The sequence below is a fragment of the Rhinoraja longicauda genome, chromosome 17, assembly GCF_053455715.1.
Source record: "Rhinoraja longicauda isolate Sanriku21f chromosome 17, sRhiLon1.1, whole genome shotgun sequence".
Lineage (NCBI taxonomy): Eukaryota > Metazoa > Chordata > Chondrichthyes > Rajiformes > Arhynchobatidae > Rhinoraja > Rhinoraja longicauda.
Genome location: NC_135969.1, coordinates 189,748 through 210,146, shown reverse-complemented (window position 1 = coordinate 210,146; position 20,399 = coordinate 189,748). Strand labels below are relative to the sequence as shown.

The 20,399-nt window shown below is 42.3% G+C and overlaps 1 protein-coding gene across 5 annotated transcripts in view; it reads left to right on the top strand.

The window, feature by feature from the left end:
- The window catches only part of LOC144601569 (uncharacterized), a 29,305-nt gene extending 9,311 nt beyond the window's left edge, over window positions 1–19,994 (top strand). The window contains exons 2-8 of one of the 5 annotated variants that reach the window (XR_013548330.1): window positions 312–394; window positions 4,095–4,122; window positions 5,699–5,895; window positions 9,602–9,689; window positions 11,205–11,394; window positions 15,383–15,726; window positions 16,630–17,173. Coding sequence is in view for 4 of the 5 variants with exons in the window: in XM_078413769.1 (XP_078269895.1) it covers window positions 17,180–17,314; window positions 18,793–19,269; window positions 19,383–19,742; window positions 19,862–19,948 (1,059 nt within the window). In the remaining variant the exon portion in view is untranslated. Of the gene's footprint in view, window positions 1–311; window positions 395–4,094; window positions 4,123–5,698; window positions 5,896–9,601; window positions 9,690–11,204; window positions 11,395–15,382; window positions 15,727–16,629; window positions 17,315–17,770; window positions 18,685–18,792; window positions 19,270–19,382; window positions 19,743–19,861 lie in introns of those variants that run through there. The other 4 variants (XM_078413769.1, XM_078413770.1, XM_078413771.1 and 1 more) reach the window with 4 other exon arrangements.
- The last annotated feature ends 405 nt before the right edge of the window (window positions 19,995–20,399 follow it).

Genomic DNA, 20,399 nt, shown 5'->3' with positions numbered 1-20,399 from the left:
ATAAATCTGAAACAAAACGATGACTGCTTCAAAATGCTCAGCAGATCAATTAGCATCAGTGGACTCTCCACTGACATTCTGAATGTATCCATTCAACATTTTCTATGTTCAACATCTGTCAGCCTTGTTAGAACACACCTGGCTTTCAATATCAATAATACTGTTATGATTTATATCTCCTCACTCACTTTGCATTTCAAGCCATTAATCCTTTTTCGTTTGCATGGAATAACAATATGTTTGTTATTTCTAACTTTGTAATTATTTCTAGTGAACGCTGGTTGATATAAGTTTTCTTCATTTTGTTGCAGAGAATTATCTCATTGAGGGCAAGCATGTGGGGTGTCATCAGGCAAGCCAACAGATGGATCAAGCGCCAACCGCAATCTGACGGGTATGATTTTAACATATAATTCCTGTTAGCAATTAATACGATATGAAAGAACTTTATTTATCCCAAATTAAAGTGATGGGTGGAAAGGAATGGAGATGTGCAGGGAGGGATGGGGGGGTCGAGTCAGTCTCAGTCTATCCCATGACAGAAGGGGGAGGAGTTGTACAGTTTGATAGCCACAAGGCAGAAGGATGTCCTGTGGCATTCTGTCCTGCCTCTTGGTGGAACCAGTCTGTTGCTGAAGGAACTCATCAGGTTGACTAGTGTGTCATTGAGGGGGTGGAGCTGTATTGTCCAAGATGCTCCGCAGTTTGAGGAGCATCCTCCCCTCCAAGATCACCTCCCATGAATCCAACTCTGTCCCTTGTACAGCGTCTCAGCGTACCTGGACCAGTCCATTTTACTGTCCAGGTACACTCCAAGGTATTTGTACTCCCCGGTAAACTGCACATCCACACCATTAATGGAGACGGGACAGGGGTTTGACTGGATGAAAAGAAAATATATGAATTTCAACTGGGTTTGAAAATTCCCCTTGTATGACAATTTAAATGTAATAAAGGAAAGGATGTTTTCAAAACTAACTTCCCTCAAAGGCATGGACAGTTTTTCAAAACGTTGTACAACAATGATCCCTATCTATATGTTAGCCAGCAACATAAATTGTACAGTCAAATCAAAAGAATTCAACCACTTCTAACGTTAAATGTTTAATAATGCATTGGTGTACTTCATTATTTTCACTGCTTTCATTTATGTAATAGCCATGTACATTTGTTTCAGCATGATCTGTTAACATTGCTTAAATGTCTGTGCTAAAGGCAAGTGGATATCAATGAAGAAAAGTATTTATGTCTTGGCAAATGGTATTAGCATCTGGCAGCCAAGATATTTTAACAAAGTATTTTGAATGGAGACAATGAATAATATATGTGTTCTATTGTCTTAATTATATTTGTAACCCTTAAAATCACTGCTTTTTTTTGCATTAAATTTGTCAGTGCAGTGAGAAACATTCGGATGCCACGTTTTTCTTCCTCCTTTCCTTCCTTCCCTCCCTCCAAACAATCTTAAGTACTAATCTGGTACAGATATAAGCTCCAATTGTCCTGTGTTGCTTTGCCCCTGAAATGTATAGCAATACATTTTTGCCAATGTGGCCTCGTCCAGGGTTGAGCTGGCTGAGACCCAGCCTTGGCATGTCTCTAACAACCTTTCAGGAAGCTAAACTCCCATCGGTTTCCCCTGCTGTCAAGTCAATAGACAACAGACAATAGGTGCAGGAGGAGGCCATTCAGCCCTTTGAGCCAGCACCGCCATTCAATGTGATCATGGTTGATCATTTTCAATCAGTACCCCTTTCCTGCCTTCTCCCCATACCCCCTGACTCCGCTATCCTTAAGAGCTCTATCCAGCTCTCTCTTGAATGCATTCAGAGAATTGGCCTCCACTGCCTTCTGAGGCAGAGAATTCCACAGATTCATAACTCTCTGACTGAAAAAGTTTTTCCTCATCTCAGTTCTAAATGGCCTACCCCTTATTTATAAACTGTGGCCCCTTGTTCTGGACTCCCCCAACATTGGGAACATGTTTCCTGCCCTCAGTAAGAATGTTTACATTTGTCTGGTTATCAAAACTCTTTACAGCCTAATTGAATTATTTTAATTCAAAGAAGTTATTAAAAATAGAAAAAAAACAGCATAATCAAAGTAAAGAAAACATATGTTATATTTTATTTCCAGGATAGGAATCTGTGTTCAATTATTGGGGATTTCCTATTTACACCTGTTCTGGTTGATTTTGTTCCCCCGAGCTGTGTTGGCGAATTTCAGTCCAATTTGCCATTGCCTCTAATATTTGTTTATAATTAAATATAAACTTCTGCCCAATATCTTTTTGTTGGCTCAGCTGATATTCAGGATTTGTGATCTATTGCTGTAGTTCCATCACAAAAGTTCACCAAATATATTAATAATAACTGGGCTTCTACTATTTTCCAAAATAACTGAGCCGTGCGTGTTGCCACTGCACCCATTCAATCTGATTTGGCAGGAAAATGGGAAAAAAGGTTCTGTTGTGGGTACCTTAAAAGCCGCTCTACCAATCACCCTGTAGCATATTTTGGGTGTACTGCTCACTGACAGTACCCCCCTTTACTCCAAGACCATTAACTTAAAATTCAACCTTTACATTTTTTTTTAAGTCGAGAGGTTACATAGAAACATAGAAAGTAGGTGCAGGAGGAGGCCATTTTGCCCTTCGAGCCAGCACCACCATTCATTGTGATCATGGCTGAACATCCACAATCAGTAACCCTGTGCCTCCCTTCTCCCCATATCCCTTGATTCCACTAGCCCTTAGACTCTGTCTAACTCTCTCTTCAATCCATCTAGTGATTTGGCTTCCACTGCACTCTTTGGCAGAGAATTCCACAAATTCACAACTCTCTGGATGGGTGAAAAAGTTTCTTCTCACCTCAGTTTTAAATGACCTCCCCTTTATTCTTAGACTGTGGCCACTGGTTCTGGACTCCCCCAACATTGGGAACATTGTTCCTGTATCTAGCTTGTCCAGTCCTTTTATAACTTTTTACGTCTCTGTCAGATCCCCTCTCATCCTTCGAAATTCCAGTGAATACAAGCCCAGTCTTTCCAATCTTTCCTCATATGACAGTCCCTCCATCCCAGGGATTAACCTTGTGAACCTACGCTGCACTGCCTCAATAGCAAGGACGTTCTTCCTCAAATTAGGAGACCAAAACTGCCCACAATACTCCAGATGTGGTCTCATCAGGGCCCGATACAACTGCAGAAGGACCTCATTGCTCCTATACTCAAATCCTCTCATTATGAAGGCCAACATGCCATTAACTTTCTTCACTGCCTGCTGTACCTGCACGCTTACTTTCAGTGACTGGTGTACAAGGACACCAAGGTCTCATTGCACTTCCCCTTTACCTAATCCGACACCATTGAGATAATAATCAGCCTACTTATTTTTGCTACCAAAGTGGATAAGCTCACATTTATCTGTATTATACTGCATCTGGCATGCATCTGCCCACTCACTCAACCTGTCCAAGTCACCCTGCAACCTCATAACGTCCACTTAACAGTTCATACTGCCCCCCAGCTTTGTCACCTGCAAACTTGCTAGTGTTACTTCTAATTCCAGTAGTATGCATAAATGATATGTCTTGAGTAATATTTAAAGATATAGTAACAACATTTATTAGTGTAAGCATTAAATTGGTTAAAACCAAATCTGGGTCACATTCACACACCACCTCAGATTTTTATTTTAGTCAATCCTCATTTTAATGCTTCTCCTACATGACTTTGTCATTATATAAGGCACCATTTTGACCGTGTGTGAGCCCTAGTGCTGGAACCACTGCGCCAATAATCCTGAGAGCAAGAGTTCGGGTTGTTATGAGTTTGCTGTTTGAATCTTAACACCATAGTGTTTTGAGAATTTGGAAGTGTGCACAAGATGTAGTTGGTGGAAGGTCTACAAGTGCATTCTCAGGTGCCTTTCTTCTGAGACCCACCAACTTCCAAGAGGTACAGCTGTATCAATTGCTGAAGTGAAGTATGGGCAATCAGTGATGGCATTGCCAGCAGAAATATTGACTGGGAATTAATTATGTAAAATGTTAAAATGACTAAAAATGTGCATATTTTTGTCTTTGTAAAAGCAGAGAACAGGATGAAAGTTCTTCATCCGAAGTAGGTGAACAGAGCCAGAGCTGTCTACCCTGTCAGCCATTATCCGGCATAATTAATGCGGAGGGAAGTGATATATATGCACAAAATGTTTTAACATCATGCCATTGGAATAACATTCATATCAATTTCTAAACTGAAGTTTTCAGTTAATGTTAATGTAATTTATTAATTCTAAACTAATGGTATCAATAATATAACGCATGTAAAGTTCACAAGTTATAGGAGTAGAATCGGGCCATTCGGCCCATCGAGTCCACTGCCATTCAATCATGGCTGATCTCCGCCTCCTAATCCCATTTTCCTGTCTTCCCTCCATAACCCTTGACACCTGTTCTAATCAAGAATTTGTTTATTTCTGCCTTAAAAATATCCACTGACTTTTACAGCCCTCTGTGGCAATGAGTTCCACAGATTAAATACCATTTGACTAACAAAGTTTCTCCTCACTTCTACTTCCTTGCTAAAAGAGCACTCTTTAATTTTGAGGCAATGACCTCTGGTCCAAACCTCTCCCACCAGTGGAAACATCCTTTCCACATTCACTCTCTCCATGCCTTTCATTATTCTGTAAGTTTCAATGTGATCCGCCTCAACCTTCTAAACTCCAGCGAATAGAGCCCCAGTGCTGTCAAACCCCCATCATGTGCTAACCCGCTCATTCCTGAATCATTCTTGTAAACCTCCTCTGGACCGTCTTCAGAGCCAGCACATTGCATCTCTCCTTATAGAACCTTATACAGTCTCAGCATTACATGTCTTGCGCAAAGGTTTATAGTTAAATCTGCCGACAACTCTTTTTCTCTTTTATTGATTCGTACTCCTTTCCTTCCATTTCTCATTCCCACTGGCTTTTTTTCTCTCGTATACGTGCATTATTTCTTTAAGACAAACTGAAATAAATTATTTAACTTGTCTGCCATTCTCCATCTTTAATTCCCCTGTTTCTGCCTGTGAGGGCCCACACCTGCCATTTTTAGTATTTTCCTCCTGCAGTCCATTTTATGTTCACACCATTCGAGGCACACAGTATGGAAACAGGCCTTTCGGCCCACCTTATCCATGCCAACTGAGATTTATTCTAGTCCCATTGGCTGACATTTGGCCCATATCTCTTCAAAACTTTCCTATCCACATGTACCTGTCCAAGTGCTTTTTAAATGCTGTTATAGTACCTGTTTTAACTATATCCTCTGGCAGCTCCTTCTATATAAGTACCACCCTGTGTGTGGAAAAAGTTGACCCTCTGGGTTATCTTGAATATTTCCCCTCTCGCCTGAAACCTATGTCGTCTGGTTGTTAATTTCCCCGACTCTGGGTAAAAGGCTGTGCATCCATCCGATCTATTCCCCTCATGATTTTGCACACCTTGACTTTAGTCCATCTGGCATTTCTTTATCCATTTCTTGGCTCTCCTCTGAGTTCTAAATGCTCCCATTCTTCCGGTCTAAAACTATTTCTGATGACTTATGAGCTTTTTAACACTCCCTCTAATTCCTCATGCCAGCCATGGAGAATTCACTTTTTTTGTTGGGTTTTTATGCATTAAAATAATTTTCTTTATTGTTCTTGATGTCAGATTAAAGGGAAGGTAAAGGGTCAGAAGAAAATAGACCCTGAATACACGGGGCCATGGTTGGTCCATGGAAGGCCACTCACCCAACATGAAATCCATGATATGGAACTACATTACATGGAGAGGGAGAAAAGGGCAAGCATGTGGGGTGTCATCAGGCAGGCCACCAGATGTGTCAAGTGCCAACCGCAATCTGACGGGTATGATTTTAACATATAATTCCTGTTAGCAATTAATACGATATGAAATAACTTTATTTATCCCAAATTAAAGTGATGAGTGGAAAGGAATGGGGATGTGCATGGAGGGGGGGGGGGGGGGTGGGGTGGGGTCGAGTCAGTCTCAGTCTATACCATGACAGAAGGGGGAGGAGTTGTACAGTTTGATAGCCACAAGGAAGAAGGATGTCCTGTGGCGTTCTGTCCTGCCTCTTGGTGGAACCAGTCTGTTGCTGAAGGAACTCATCAGGTTGACTAGTGTGTCATGGAGGGGGTGGAGCTGTATTGTCCAAGATGCTCCGCAGTTTGAGGAGCATCCTCCCCTCCAAGATCACCTCCCATGAATCCAACTGTCCCTTGTACAGGGTCTCAGCGTACCTGGACCAGTCCATTTTACTGTCCAAGTACACTCCAAGGTATTTGTACTTCCCGGTAAACTGCACATCCACACCATTAATGGAGACGGGACAGGGGTTTGACTGGATGAAAAGAAAATATGTGAATTTCAACTGGGTTTGAAAATTCCCCTTGTATGACAATTTAAATGTAATAAAGGAAAGGATGTTTTCAAAACTAACTTCCCTCAAAGGCATGGACAGTTTTTCAAAACTTTGTACAACAATGATCCCTATCTATATGTTAGCCAGCAACATAAATTGTACAGTCAAATTAAAAGAATTCAACCACTTCTAACGTTAAATGTTTAATAATGCATTGGTGTACTTCATTATTTTCACTGCTTTCATTTATGTAATAGCCATGTACATTTGTTTCAGCATGATCTGTTAACATTGCTTAAATGTCTGTGCTAAAGGCAAGTGGATATCAATGAAGAAAAGTATTTATCTCTTGTCAAATGATATTAGCATCTGGCAGCCAAGATATTTTAACAAAGTAATTTGAATGGAGACAATGAATAATATATGTGTTCTATTGTCTTAATTATATTTGTAACCCTTAAAATCACTGCTTTTTTTTGCATTAAATTTGTCAGTGCAGTGAGAAACATTCGGATGCCAAGTTTTTCTTCCTCCTTTCCTTCCTTCCCTCCCTCCAAACAATCTTAAGTACTAATCTGGTACAGATATAAGCTCCAATTGTCCTGTGTTGCTTTGCCCCTGAAATGTATAGCAATACATTTTTGCCAATGTGGCGTCGTCCAGGGTTGAGCTGGCTGAGACCCAGCCTTGGCATGTTTCTAACAACCTTTCAGGAAGCTAAACTCCCATCGGTTTCTCCTGCTGTCAAGTCAATAGACAATAGACAATAGGTGCAGGAGGAGGCCATTCGGCCCTTTGAGCCAGCACCGCCATTCAATGTGATCATGGTTGATCATTTTCAATCAGTACCCCTTTTCTGCCTTCTCCCCATACCCCCTGACTCCGCTATCCTTAAGAGCTCTATCCAGCTCTCTCTTGAATGCATTCAGAGAATTGGCCTCCACTGCCTTCTGAGGCAGAGAATTCCACAGATTCACAACTCTCTGACTGAAAAAGTTTTTCCTCATCTCAGTTCTGAATGGCCTACCCCTTATTCTTAAACTGTGGCCCCTTGTTCTGGACTCCCCCAACATTGGGAACATGTTTCCTGCCCTCAGTAAGAATGTTTACATTTGTCTGGTTATCAAAACTCTTTACAGCCTATTTGAATTATTTTAATTCAAAGAAGTTATTAAAAATAGAAAAAAACAGCATAATCAAAGTAAAGAAAACATGTTATATTTTATTTCCAGGATAGGAATCTGTGTTCAATTATTGGGGATTTCCTATTTACACCTGTTCTGGTTGATTTTGTTCCCCCGAGCTGTGTTGGCGAATTTCAGTCCAATTTGCCATTGCCTCTAATATTTGTTTATAATTAAATATAAACCTGCCCAATATCTTTTTGTTGGCTCAGCTGATATTCAGGATTTGTGATCTATTGCAGTAGTTCCATCACAAAAGTTCACCAAATATATTAATAATAACTGGGCTTCTACTATTTTCCAAAATAACTGAGCCGTGCGTGTTGCCACTGCACCCATTCAATCTGATTTGGCAGGAAAATGGGAAAAAAGGTTCTGTTGTGGGTACCTTAAAAGCCGCTCTACCAATCACCCTGTAGCATATTTTGGGTGTACTGCTCACTGACAGTACCCTCCTTTACTCCAAGACCATTAATTTAAAATTCAACCTTTACATTTTTTTTTAAATCGAGAGGTTACATAGAAACATAGAAAGTAGGTGCAGGAGGAGGCCATTTTGCCCTTCGAGCCAGCACCACCATTCATTGTGATCATGGCTGATCATCCACAATCAGTAACCCTGTGCCTCCCTTCTCCCCATATCCCTTGATTCCACTAGCCCTTAGACTCTGTCTAACTCTCTCTTCAATCCATCTAGTGATTTGGCTTCCACTGCACTCTTTGGCAGAGAATTCCACAAATTCACAACTCTCTGGATGGGTGAAAAAGTTTCTTCTCACCTCAGTTTTAAATGACCTCCCCTTTATTCTTAGACTGTGGCCACTGGTTCTGGACTCCCCCAACATTGGGAACATTGTTCCTGTATCTAGCTTGTCCAGTCCTTTTATAACTTTTTACGTCTCTGTAAGATCCCCTCTCATCCTTCGAAATTCCAGTGAATACAAGCCCAGTCTTTCCAATCTTTCCTCATATGACAGTCCCTCCATCCCAGGGATTAACCTTGTGAACCTACGCTGCACTGCCTCAATAGCAAGGACGTTCTTCCTCAAATTAGGAGACCAAAACTGCCCACAATACTCCAGATGTGGTCTCACCAGGGCCCTATACAACTGCAGAAGGACCTCATTGCTCCTATACTCAAATCCTCTCATTATGAAGGCCAACATGCCATTAACTTTCTTCACTGCCTGCTGTACCTGCACGCTTACTTTCAGTGACTGGTGTACAAGGACACCAAGGTCTCATTGCACTTCCCCTTTACCTAATCCGACACCATTGAGATAATAATCAGCCTACTTATTTTTGCTACCAAAGTGGATAAGCTCACATTTATCTGTATTATATTGCATCTGGCATGCATCTGCCCACTCACTCAACCTGTCCAAGACACCCTGCAACCTCCTAACGTCCACTTCCCAGTTCATACTGCCCCCCAGCTTTGTCACCTGCAAACTTGCTAGTGTTACTTCTAATTCCAGTAGTATGCATAAATGATATGTCTTGAGTAATATTTAAAGATATAGTAACAACATTTATTAGTGTAAGCATTGAATTGGTTAAAACCAAATCTGGGTCACATTCACACACCACTTCAGATTTTTATATTAGTCAATCCTCATTTTAATGCATCTCCTACATGACTTTGTCATTATATAAGGCACCATTTTGACCGTGTGTGAGCACTAGTGCTGGAACCACTGCGCCAATAATCCTGAGAGCAAGAGTTCGGGTTATTATGAGTTTGCTGTTTGAATCTTAACACCATAGTGTTTTGAGAATTTGGAAGTGTGCACAAGATGTAGTTGGTGGAAGGTCTACAAGTGCATTCTCAGGTGCCTTTCTTCTGAGACCCACCAACTTCCAAGAGGCACAGCTGTATCAATTACTGAAGTGAAGTATGGGCAATCAGTGATGGCATTGCCAGCAGAAATATTGACTGGGAATTAATTATGTAAAATGTTAAAATGACTAAAAATGTGCATATTTTTGTCTTTGTAAACGCAGAGAACAGGATGAAAGGTCTTTATCCCAGGAAGGTGAACGGAGCCAGAGCTGTCTTCCCTGTCAGCCATTATCCGACATCATTAATGCGGTGGGTAGTGATATATATGCACAAAATGTTTTAACATCATGCCATTGGAATAACATTCATATCAATTTCTAAACTGAAGTTTTCAGTTAATGTTAATGTAATTTATTAATTCTAAACTAATGGTATCAATAATATAACGTATGTAAAGTTCACAAGTTTTGGAGTAGAATCGGGCCATTCGGCCCATCAAGTCCACTGCCATTCAATCATGGCTGATCTCTGCCTCCTAATCCAATTTTCCTGTCTTCCCTCCATAACCCTTGACACCTGTTCTAATCAAGAATTTGTTTATTTCTGCCTTAAAAATATCCACTGACTTTTACAGCCCTCTGTGGCAATGAGTTCCACAGATTAAATACCATTTGACTAACAAAGTTTCTCCTCACTTCTGCTTCCTTGCTAAAAGAGCACTCTTTAATTTTGAGGCAATGACCTCTGGTCCAAGCCTCTCCCACCAGTGGAAACATCCCTTCCACATTCACTCTCCCCATGCCTTTCATTATTCTGTAAGTTTCAATGTGATCCGCCTCAACCTTCTAAACTCCAGCGAATAGAGCCCCAGTGCTGTTAAACCCCCATCATGTGCTAACCCGCTCATTCCTGAATCATTCTTGTAAACCTCCTCTGGACCGTCTTCAGAGCCAGCACATTGCATCTCTCCTTATAGAACCTTATACAGTCTCAGCATTACATGTCTTGCGCAAAGGTTTATAGTTAAATCTGCCGACAACTCTTTTTCTCTTTTATTGATTCGTACTCCTTTCCTTCCATTTCTCATTCCCACTGGCTTTTTTTCTCTCGTATACGTGCATTATTTCTTTAAGACAAACTGAAATAAATTATTTAACTTGTCTGCCATTCTCCATCTTTAATTCCCCTGTTTCTGCCTGTGAGGGCCCACACCTGCCATTTTTAGTATTTTCCTCCTGCAGTCCATTTTATGTTCACACCATTCGAGGCACACAGTATGGAAACAGGCCTTTCGGCCCACCTTATCCATGCCAACTGAGATTTATTCTAGTCCCATTGGCTGACATTTGGCCCATATCTCTTCAAAACTTTCCTATCCACATGTACCTGTCCAAGTGCTTTTTAAATGCTGTTATAGTACCTGTTTTAACTATATCCTCTGGCAGCTCCTTCTATATAAGTACCACCCTGTGTGTGGAAAAAGTTGACCCTCTGGGTTATCTTGAATATTTCCCCTCTCGCCTGAAACCTATGTCGTCTGGTTGTTAATTTCCCCGACTCTGGGTAAAAGGCTGTGCATCCATCCGATCTATTCCCCTCATGATTTTGCACACCTTGACTTTAGTCCATCTGGCATTTCTTTATCCATTTCTTGGCTCTCCTCTGAGTTCTAAATGCTCCCATTCTTCCGGTCTAAAACTATTTCTGATGACTTATGAGCTTTTTAACACTCCCTCTAATTCCTCATGCCAGCCATGGAGAATTCACTTTTTTTGTTGGGTTTTTATGCATTAAAATAATTTTCATTATTGTTCTTGATGTCAGATTAAAGGGAAGGTAAAGGGTCAGAAGAAAATAGACCTTGAATACACGGGGCCATGGATGGTCCATGGAAGGCCACTCACCCAACATGAAATCCATGATATGGAACTACATTACATGGAGAGTGAGAAAAGACAGAGGAGATGGAGGAACAAAGTCAAGCCTGCTGAAGGATCATCAGCCAATGAAGCAGGTAATGAATTGCATACTTGGGATGGTATTCAAAACCTTAAGCAGGTGAAATCAGATGTTCGGTCACAAGATGAATCAACAAAATCTAAACCACCGTGGTAAGTAAGCAAAGTGTGTTGCTTAGAAAGTATGAATACTGTTTAGAATCCCTTTGCAATGACTGTTGAAATGTGGGACATGCACTGTTTAAAGAAATCGAAGAACAAGCACTCGAGGAGAAAGAATAGGGTAGAACCAGTGGAAGGAAATGATGAACCTGGCAAACCAATTCCACGCATTGTGCATGGTCAACAAAAATCCTTTTGCTCTGACATATCCATAAGGAAACAGCAATTTATTAGGAACTGAACATAATACTTGAAATGAAGTAGTCACCAAAAAGAACAAATGGATTTGAATTGTGTGCTCAGTGTAAATGAGATAATACCTTGCAATTGGTGATTAAAGTTATAGTTTTATGTATTAATAAGATTGGTCAATCCATCTTTCCCTCTTCCTTTCCCCATCCCCCTCTTTAAAAAATACATGAACCTGGCTTGTGTTTGTGTCTATTGAGTAATGTTGGGTGGTTGAAATTCATGCAGAGCATGAAGAACTCCAGTTGCTTTGTGTCTTTGGACCAAATAATAAGGGTGATTAGATAGGGAGGGGGAAATTCAGACAGGGTGCGATTTCTCAATCCTATTTAATGATCTATATCAGAAAGTGTGCGTCATCAATACATTCTCTACCGATACAATAGGAAGAATTAGTATGCGGGTGATTTATGTGTTTGCAAAGACCTAAATATCTGTAGCTTAGCAGAACTTTGTATTTTAAGAAGCGAATTTGTGCTGGGGTAGGGGTAAAGAAGGAATGTAGCACTCTAGTGTCCAGTAGGTGGCGCTGCATCGGGGAATGCTGCAAGATTGTATTTGGTAATGGAGGATGATCACAAAATAATTCAATGGGTTTTACAAAGGAGGGCAGCACGGTGGCGCAGCGGTAGAGGGGCTGCTTTACAGCGCCAGTGGCCCGGGTTCCATCCTGACTTGTCTGTGCGGAGTTTATCTGTTCTCCCAGTGCCGTGTGATGGGTTTTCTCCTAGATCTTTGGTTCCCTGCCACACTCTAAAGGCGTACAGGTTTGTAGGTTAATTGGTTTGGTGTAAAAATATAAATTGTCCATTGTGTGTGTTGGATTGTGTTAATGTGAGGGGATCGCTGGTCGGTGCGGACTTGGTGGGCCGAAGGACCTGTTTCCGCGCTGTACAACTAAACTAAACTACAAGCTAAAAGTACAATGCTTACATATCTGTTGTGCTGCTACAAGTAAGAATTTTGATTCAGTCTGAAGAAGGGCCTCGACCCAAAACGTCATCCATTCCTTCTCTCCAGAGATGCTGCCTGTGTTACTGATTTACTCCAGCATTTTGTGTCTGTCTTCGAATTGAACCAGCATCTGCAGTTCTTTCCTACACACTAAGAATTTTGATTAGTACATGTGTCAGGTGTTATGTGGAGAAGGCAGGAGAATGGAGCTGAGAGGAGAAAGATAGATCAGCCGTGATTGAATTGCGGAGTAGGCTTGTTGGGCCGAATGGCCTTATTCTGCTCCTATAACCTATGAAATGAAAGCTCAAGAGCTTTTAATATTGAGAGCATCATTTTGACAGCCACTTCAATGGTCCTGTATTGTCTCATGTACCTAGGTGGAGTGAAATTCATATTTTGTATACAGTTTTGTTGTAAATGGGGCACAATCATACTTAAGTACAGGAGTGTGAGATTAGTAGATAACAGTGAGGCACTACACGAGAGTTGCCATTTTTCCAGCGACATCTTGTGCCCTTCAAGTTCAGAGATATTAAAAATGTGAGAGTCTTAACTTGGCCATAAAGGCCCATTGTCCAGAAGGTGGCAGTGGGTTGGGGTTGCAGGGGTCAGCCTGACCAGGCGATGTGACCATGCCCTCCACTGTTGCTCCGCCGCTGCAGGCTGCATCTGATCCACACGCATGGCCATTTGGAGCGGCGCCTGATCTAATTGAGCCCCAGGCTGTTGCAAGGCCTCCAGTGGCCCACTCTTGCCGCCACTTAAATAAAGGGGAATCAAACGTCAGTATACTTAAACTGTTGAAAAAAAAGTCTTCATCAGTTGATTGGGTGAAACTGCAGGGTATAAAATTATTTTTTAATACAACATGTATAATAGATTTATGATAAATGTTGTCTTTTAATATAATTATTGTTAATCTTCAGTTTGAGTTCTTCAGCTACTGAAGATAAAATATACATTTCAGTATGAGGGTCATACAGCATGGAAACAGGCCTTTTACCCAAAATGCCCCATCTACACTAGTTCTAAGTTTACTTTATTGTCATGTGCACCAAGGTACAATGAAAAACTTTTTTGTTGCATGCTACCCAGTGAGCAGAATGACTAAACATGATTACAAGCAAGCCGTCTGTAGTGTACAGATACATGGTAAAGGGAATAACTACATGCCTGTGTTTGGCCCACATCCCTATAAATCTTTCCTAGCCATTCTTTTAATATGATAAATTATATTTAATCTTCAGTTTGAATTCTGCAGTTGCTAAAGATAAAATAGATATCTCAGTAAAACAAATGATGTACCACTATTTAAGAAAAGTGTACCACTATTTGAAAGGTTCTAAGTTAAGATCTGCACTTCCCCCTTTTTATAACCTTTATACTTTAAATCCTTGTAATTAATTAAAGATCACACTCATTCCACATTAAAACAAATTGGCTCATTTCTTTCTGTTTAAATTTTGATCCTTTGTGGCTGGGAATGTTTAATACCAGAATAGCCAAAATAGTAGGGATATCCAGTCTGTGTTGATAGTTGGTGCAGAGATTACCATTACATTGAGAATTCCAGTTAGAAATTAAGGACCAGTATTTCTATTAGAGCTGATCTTCTGTTGAAGATTTCTTGAATCCAGTTTTGGTCATGGATTGAAACCGCATTGCTGAATCCAGATTTATTTTACTACCAAATGGACAATTTATCAGTTAAAGTGATCTTGCAACTTCAGTCTTTTCCTAAATGAAACTATAAAATATTCTGGATAACTTTGCTGTCTTTTGCTTTGAAATACTGCCTGTAGCCATTTGAAACTAAACATAGTTTCTCAATGTAAATACATGGGGTGAGTGCATGGATTATTTTTGCTCGCGGATATTTCATTTCTCGAGGTTTACCATCAAAATTGTAGCAATGATCTCTTAAGCCAGACTTACGTGTTTAATGGTTATTTTGCCTGTCTTCGTTTAGGTAGACAAGTTGCGTCCAGGGGTGCCAGAATACTAGGATGTGGCTGTTGTACTGAACTCGATCTTGGTTAAAAAAATCCCGATGTTTGGTGTTGTTTGTATATGCTTAGTTTGAACACTGCTTATTTATTACAGCGTCAGCTTTCACTTGTAAAGCTTACAGCATAAATATCTTAAAGCAATTACTCTTCAGACTGAGAGTCGGGGGAGAGGGGAACACAGTGAAAAGGAAGTGTAAGGTGTGAATACGACATCACGGAAAATAGAGAACAGATATTGTTAGCTAGGAGAAGGTGACAACGAAGCACACAGAGAAAATGTAATCAGGGAGGATAATCAGATTGGTCAGAATTTGGAGGGGGAGGGATGGGGGAGAGAGGGAAAGCAAGGGTTATTTGAAGTCAATATTCACACCGCTGGGGAGTAAGCTGCCCAAGGAACATATGTGGTGCTGTTCCAACAATTTGCACCATTTGACAGTGGAGGAGGCTCAGGACAGAAAGGTCAGTATGGGAATGGGAGGGGGAATTAAAGTGTTCAGCATTTTGGAGATCAAGTAGGTTTAGGTAGACTGAGTGGAGTCAAGGATCGAACCTGGGTCTCTGGCATTGTGGGGCAGCAACTCTACCATCTGTGTCACTGTGCTCCCTTACAAAAGATATTTTGCAAACTGTGACTAGTATATTTCTAATTTATCTTATTTTGCAGAAACCTTTAAACAACAATGACCGCGATATCCGTCATGGTATTCAGGATCGAGTTTAAGCCCCGACGTCTAGTACAAGATCTGAACGCAACTTCGACTTTGTTCCTGCCATTCCGATATGTGTGCATCCACATCAGCAATCGGGTGGCCAATGCAAAGCTCTGTGTCCTTTTGTGGTGAGCCGGTGAAGAATGAGGAATTCCCCAAGTACCCCAGAGTTACCCTGGACTGTACCCTCATCTATCGTGAACACCTGAAGAGGGTGGCTGATAAACTGAAAGCAAGGGTCAATATCATCAGGAAACTTGGGAGAAGCAGCAGCAAGAACGACCGTTGGCTGGACTTGGTGAGTCACAGGCAATGTAGGTTTAAAAAGAGCGCCAAAGGCAAGTTTGTAGTCTTTCAGTGAAGGTCGGGAGAAGCACATGCCTTCAATCTCATCAGGGGAAGGCAGGTTAAGAGTGAGTGCGGGGATTAGCTGAGCAATTAGCTGAGGATGGTCTGTGGCCTCCCTGGTACCAGGGTTCAAGATGACTCGGACCAACTTCAGAACATCCTCAAGAGGGAAGGTGAACAGCCAGAAGTAGTTGTGCATGTGGGCATGAACGACGTCGGGAAGAAGAGGAAGGAGGTTCTGCAAAGTGAGTTTAGAGAGTTAGGAAGAAGACTGAAAAGCAGGACTTCTAGGGTGGTTATTTCTGGATTGTTTTCTGTATCTCGTGCTAGTGAGGGCAGGAACAGGGAGATAGTGGATATGAATGTATGGCTGTGGGGCTGGTGCAGGGATTTAGATTCATAGACCACTGGGTCTACAAATCTTTAGATTTATAGACACCCAAATATTTGTCACAGCCTAGAACGAGCCAAATCTCTTGATGTCGGGCAAAATCTATGACTTCCTGATACAGAATGCAATTAATTTATTCATTTTTAACAATTGTACTTTTTTTAAAAGAAAAGTGCATTCATTTGTTTCCATCAGTTCTTATAAAATGAAAACTATGGTCCAATCTTTCAAAAAAATTATTATTACAAATTAAATATGATTTATTACTGTGTAAATTATATTAAAGGTAATTGTTTCCAATATTTGAATACTTTTTATAGCAATATATTCAGTTATTTAATCAGTATCCTATTCGATTATTACAAGTAAAATATGATTTATTACTCTGTGCAAACTTTATTAAAGATAATTTTACCAAATATTTTGAATACTTTTTTAATAGCAGTGTTTTCAAATACATAGGACGTGATGTTAAAATCCAAAGTGCCAACTCTCAACTTCTCCCGATGGTGATGGAAGGCTAAAGCACTCACCTACGCTTCTCCGATGTTGAGAAAGGCTGGGCAGACACGTCATTGGGGTTATCAAGTGGGCTCCTGCTGTCATCAACGTTTCACTGATGGGGCCACGATGTCTCCAGTAGGCTCAGCAGTGTGTTCTGGCGTCCCAGAGCCATCCCCCTCTGCATCTGCCTAGCCGGCTTATTTGGGAGACCGATGCGGTCTTTCCTCTTCAGCCAGAGCCACTGGCTACTCCGCTCTACCACCCCTGATGTTTCCTTGATGGCCTGGCGTAGGGCTTGTCCACTGATCCCCAGGTCCTTCATCAGTCTGACTGTTGATGTTGCCATGAAGCCCCGACATCCAACTTCTACCAGGCAGATCTTTGCTCCCCGCTGTTCTGCCTTCGCTGCAAGCTCTGAATATCACAGTTTCTTTCTTTCGAAGGCTCCACAAAATACACCATGTGCTGAGAGTTAGACCAGAGGACAAGATCAGGCCTCAAGTTGGTGATGGCTATCTCTGATGGAACCGTAAGCCGTTGGTCTACGTCCACCAGCATCTGCCAGTCCCGAGCTGCCTCCAGCTGTCCAAACCTGGTCCTTGGTGGAGTTTTCCGTTGCCTTTGGTCTCCCTCCCGAACAAAGGTAATTGCCATAACTGGGTCAGTTGTTCTGGGCGGCAGGGCATTGTTGGTTGTTCTCCTGCTTTCCAGAGTCGCTGCCAGGCATGTGAGCACTTGATTATGTCTCCAGGTGTACCGTCCTTGGGAGAGGCTCACTTTACACCCAGTGAGGATGTGCTTAAGCGTGGCTGGTGTTGAACACAGGGGGCTTGATGGATCTTCACCCAGCCATTGGTTGAGAGTTTTATATTTATTTGTCTAGTTATTTAATCAGTATCCTATTCAATTATTACAAATTAAATATGATTCATTACTATGTGTAAACTTTATTAATAAACTTTATTTATTAATTGTTCCAAATATTTTGAATACTTTTTATAGCAATATAATGATCTAGTTATTTGGCTAATAAATATGATTGTGATTGTGATTAATTGTGATTATTTAATCAGTATCCTATTCAGTGAGCAACTGAAAACGGGAACAGAAAAGCAGGGCTCAATGTCAGCAAGTATATGATGGCAGATTCAGTTGTGCAGCTGAAAGCGGCAGCATCCTGGAGTGACAGCTCCTAATGGGTGCATTAAAAGGAAGGCAGACACTAGTGGAGCGGCCGTGTGGGGTGAGGCCACGTGGAGGGTAAGTGCGAGGCTTTGGCATAAAGGGGTACAGCAGGATCAGCTACAGTCTGTTTTTCTTTCATAAATCTTCCCTGGTCTGGTGCAGTGAAGAGGGCAGTTAGGGCAGCAGTATGTTTCTCCTGCAGGATGTGGAAAGTCAACAAGACTTCCAGTGTCCTTGAGGACTACAGGTATAAGAGGTGCTTCCAGCTGCAGCCACTTCCAGACCGTGTTATGGAACTGCAGCAGGACCTGAGTGACCTCTGGGTCATCCAGGAGACTCAATAGGTCATAGATGGGAGTTAAGGGCCTGTCCCACTTAGGCGATTGTTTAGGAGACTAGGCTCTGGCCACACGGTCACCAGGGTGTCACCTGTAATGTCGTGAGTCGTCTCCAAAGAGTCGTAGCATTTTTCTGGTCGCCGCTGGATTTTGAGATGTTGCAAACTTTTTGGCCACAGTGGGTTTGACCGATGATGGTAGCTTGACGTCTCCTGACGTAGGTGCTGTCATAGGGTATCGCCAGGTGACAGTGGTTGTCTCCATTCTCTTGCATGCAGGCAATTCACACTGATCTTTTTTTACAGATAACCAACTATGTGTGTTTTTCAAAAGCCAGAGGACAAGGTATGGGAAGCTGTCCCAGAAGGTTAACAAGTCAGGGGGGTCTGGTGGCAAGATATTGACCCAGAGGCAGGAGTGGATCCTGGACAAATGGTCCTTCAACATGTCACACATAGTACGAGTTGAGACTCGACGCAGCACCAAGAAAGTAATTATTACAACATAGACATTGTGAAATTGATCATTTGATTGTCATCTTGCTTGCCATGTCCTGATGGTCTTGAAAGTTTGTAAAAACACATTTATTTCCTTCCAGTTTGACAAGAGGAGACCACTTCCCAGAAGCTCGAGTGAGGAGGAGTCTGATGCCCCTGAGGGAACCTCTGGATCCACCACCTGCAGCAGTCAGCAGCACAGCAAAAAGAACAGCACCACTGCCAGCCCCACTGCATGCTCCACCACAACGGAAAAGCAAGTGCAGGAGAGAGAGGCCAGTCCGCAGGAGCAGATCAAGGCCCTAAGTACTTTTGGGGAATTTTTGGCAGAGAACTCGTCTTATCCATCCATCCATCCACTTCTCCGTTTTCCCCCAAAATTATTGACCTGTATCTTACTCATTGGTGTTGCAGCTCATGCAACAGGCACCAGGGACCAGAGAGGCCGTGGCACAGCCCCAGCACCACGTGACACCTTCCTGGGATTCTTGAAGAATGAGCTGCTCAAGATCCCAGATAACGTGTGGTTTAACTACACCATCGCTGCCATGACGATGGCCCATAACTTCTCCCAGCCAGTAAATACTTTCAGTGATTTTTGTGGGATTTTGGGGACATTTGACTTAAATATTTGACCTTAAAATTCATAGTTATGTATGAAAGGTTCACAATTAATTCATGTGTGTTGCAGAATCTGCTGCAGATGGGATACATGGGACGGGCACTGCAGCAGATGGGACGGGCACTGATGGGACCACCACAGCAGATGGGACAGGCTCTGATGGGACCACCACAGCAGATGGGACAGGCTCTGATGGGACCACCACAGCAGATGCCACTGATGGGACCACCACAGCAGATGCCACTGATGGGACCACCACAGCAGATGGGACAGGCTCTGATGGGACCACCACAGCAGATGGGACAGGCTCTGATGGGACCACCACAGCAGATGGGACAGGCTCTGATGGGACCACCACAGCAGATGCCACTGATGGGACCACCACAGCAGATGCCACTGATGGGACCACCACAGCAGCAGGCTCACCAGGTATCTAATTTTATAATGCTTTTTGTGAATTGTACGTAGAATTCTTTGTCACACACAGCTTGTGAAAAGCTTTGATTTCTTTGCCTTTCACTTAATATTGATATGTTTCTGTGTTGCAGCCACAGTCACTGATGGGACCACCACTGATGCCACCACCAGTGATGCCATATTGTCGGCAGGCAACAACATTACCATCACATATATAAGAAAATAACTGCAGATGCTGGTACAAATCGATTTATTCACAAAATGCTGGAGTAACTCAGCAGGTCAGGCAGCATCTCGGGAGAGAAGGAATGGGTGACGTTTCGGGTCGAGACCCTTCTTCAGACTGATGTCGGGGGTGGGACAAAGGAAGGATATAGGTGGAGACAGGAAGATAGAGGGAGATCTGGGAAGGAGGAGGGGAAGGGAGGGACAGAGGAGCTATCTGAAGTTGGAGAAGTCGACGTTCATACCACCGGGCCGCAAACTGCCCAGGCGAAATATGAGGTGCTGCTCCTCCAACTTCCGGCGGGCCTCACCATGGCACTGGAGGAGGCCCATGACAGAGAGGTCAGACTGGGAATGGGAGGGGGAGTTAAAGTGCTGGGCCACCGGGAGATCAGTTGCGTTAATGCGGACCGAGCGCAGGTGTTCAGCAAAGCGATCGCCGAG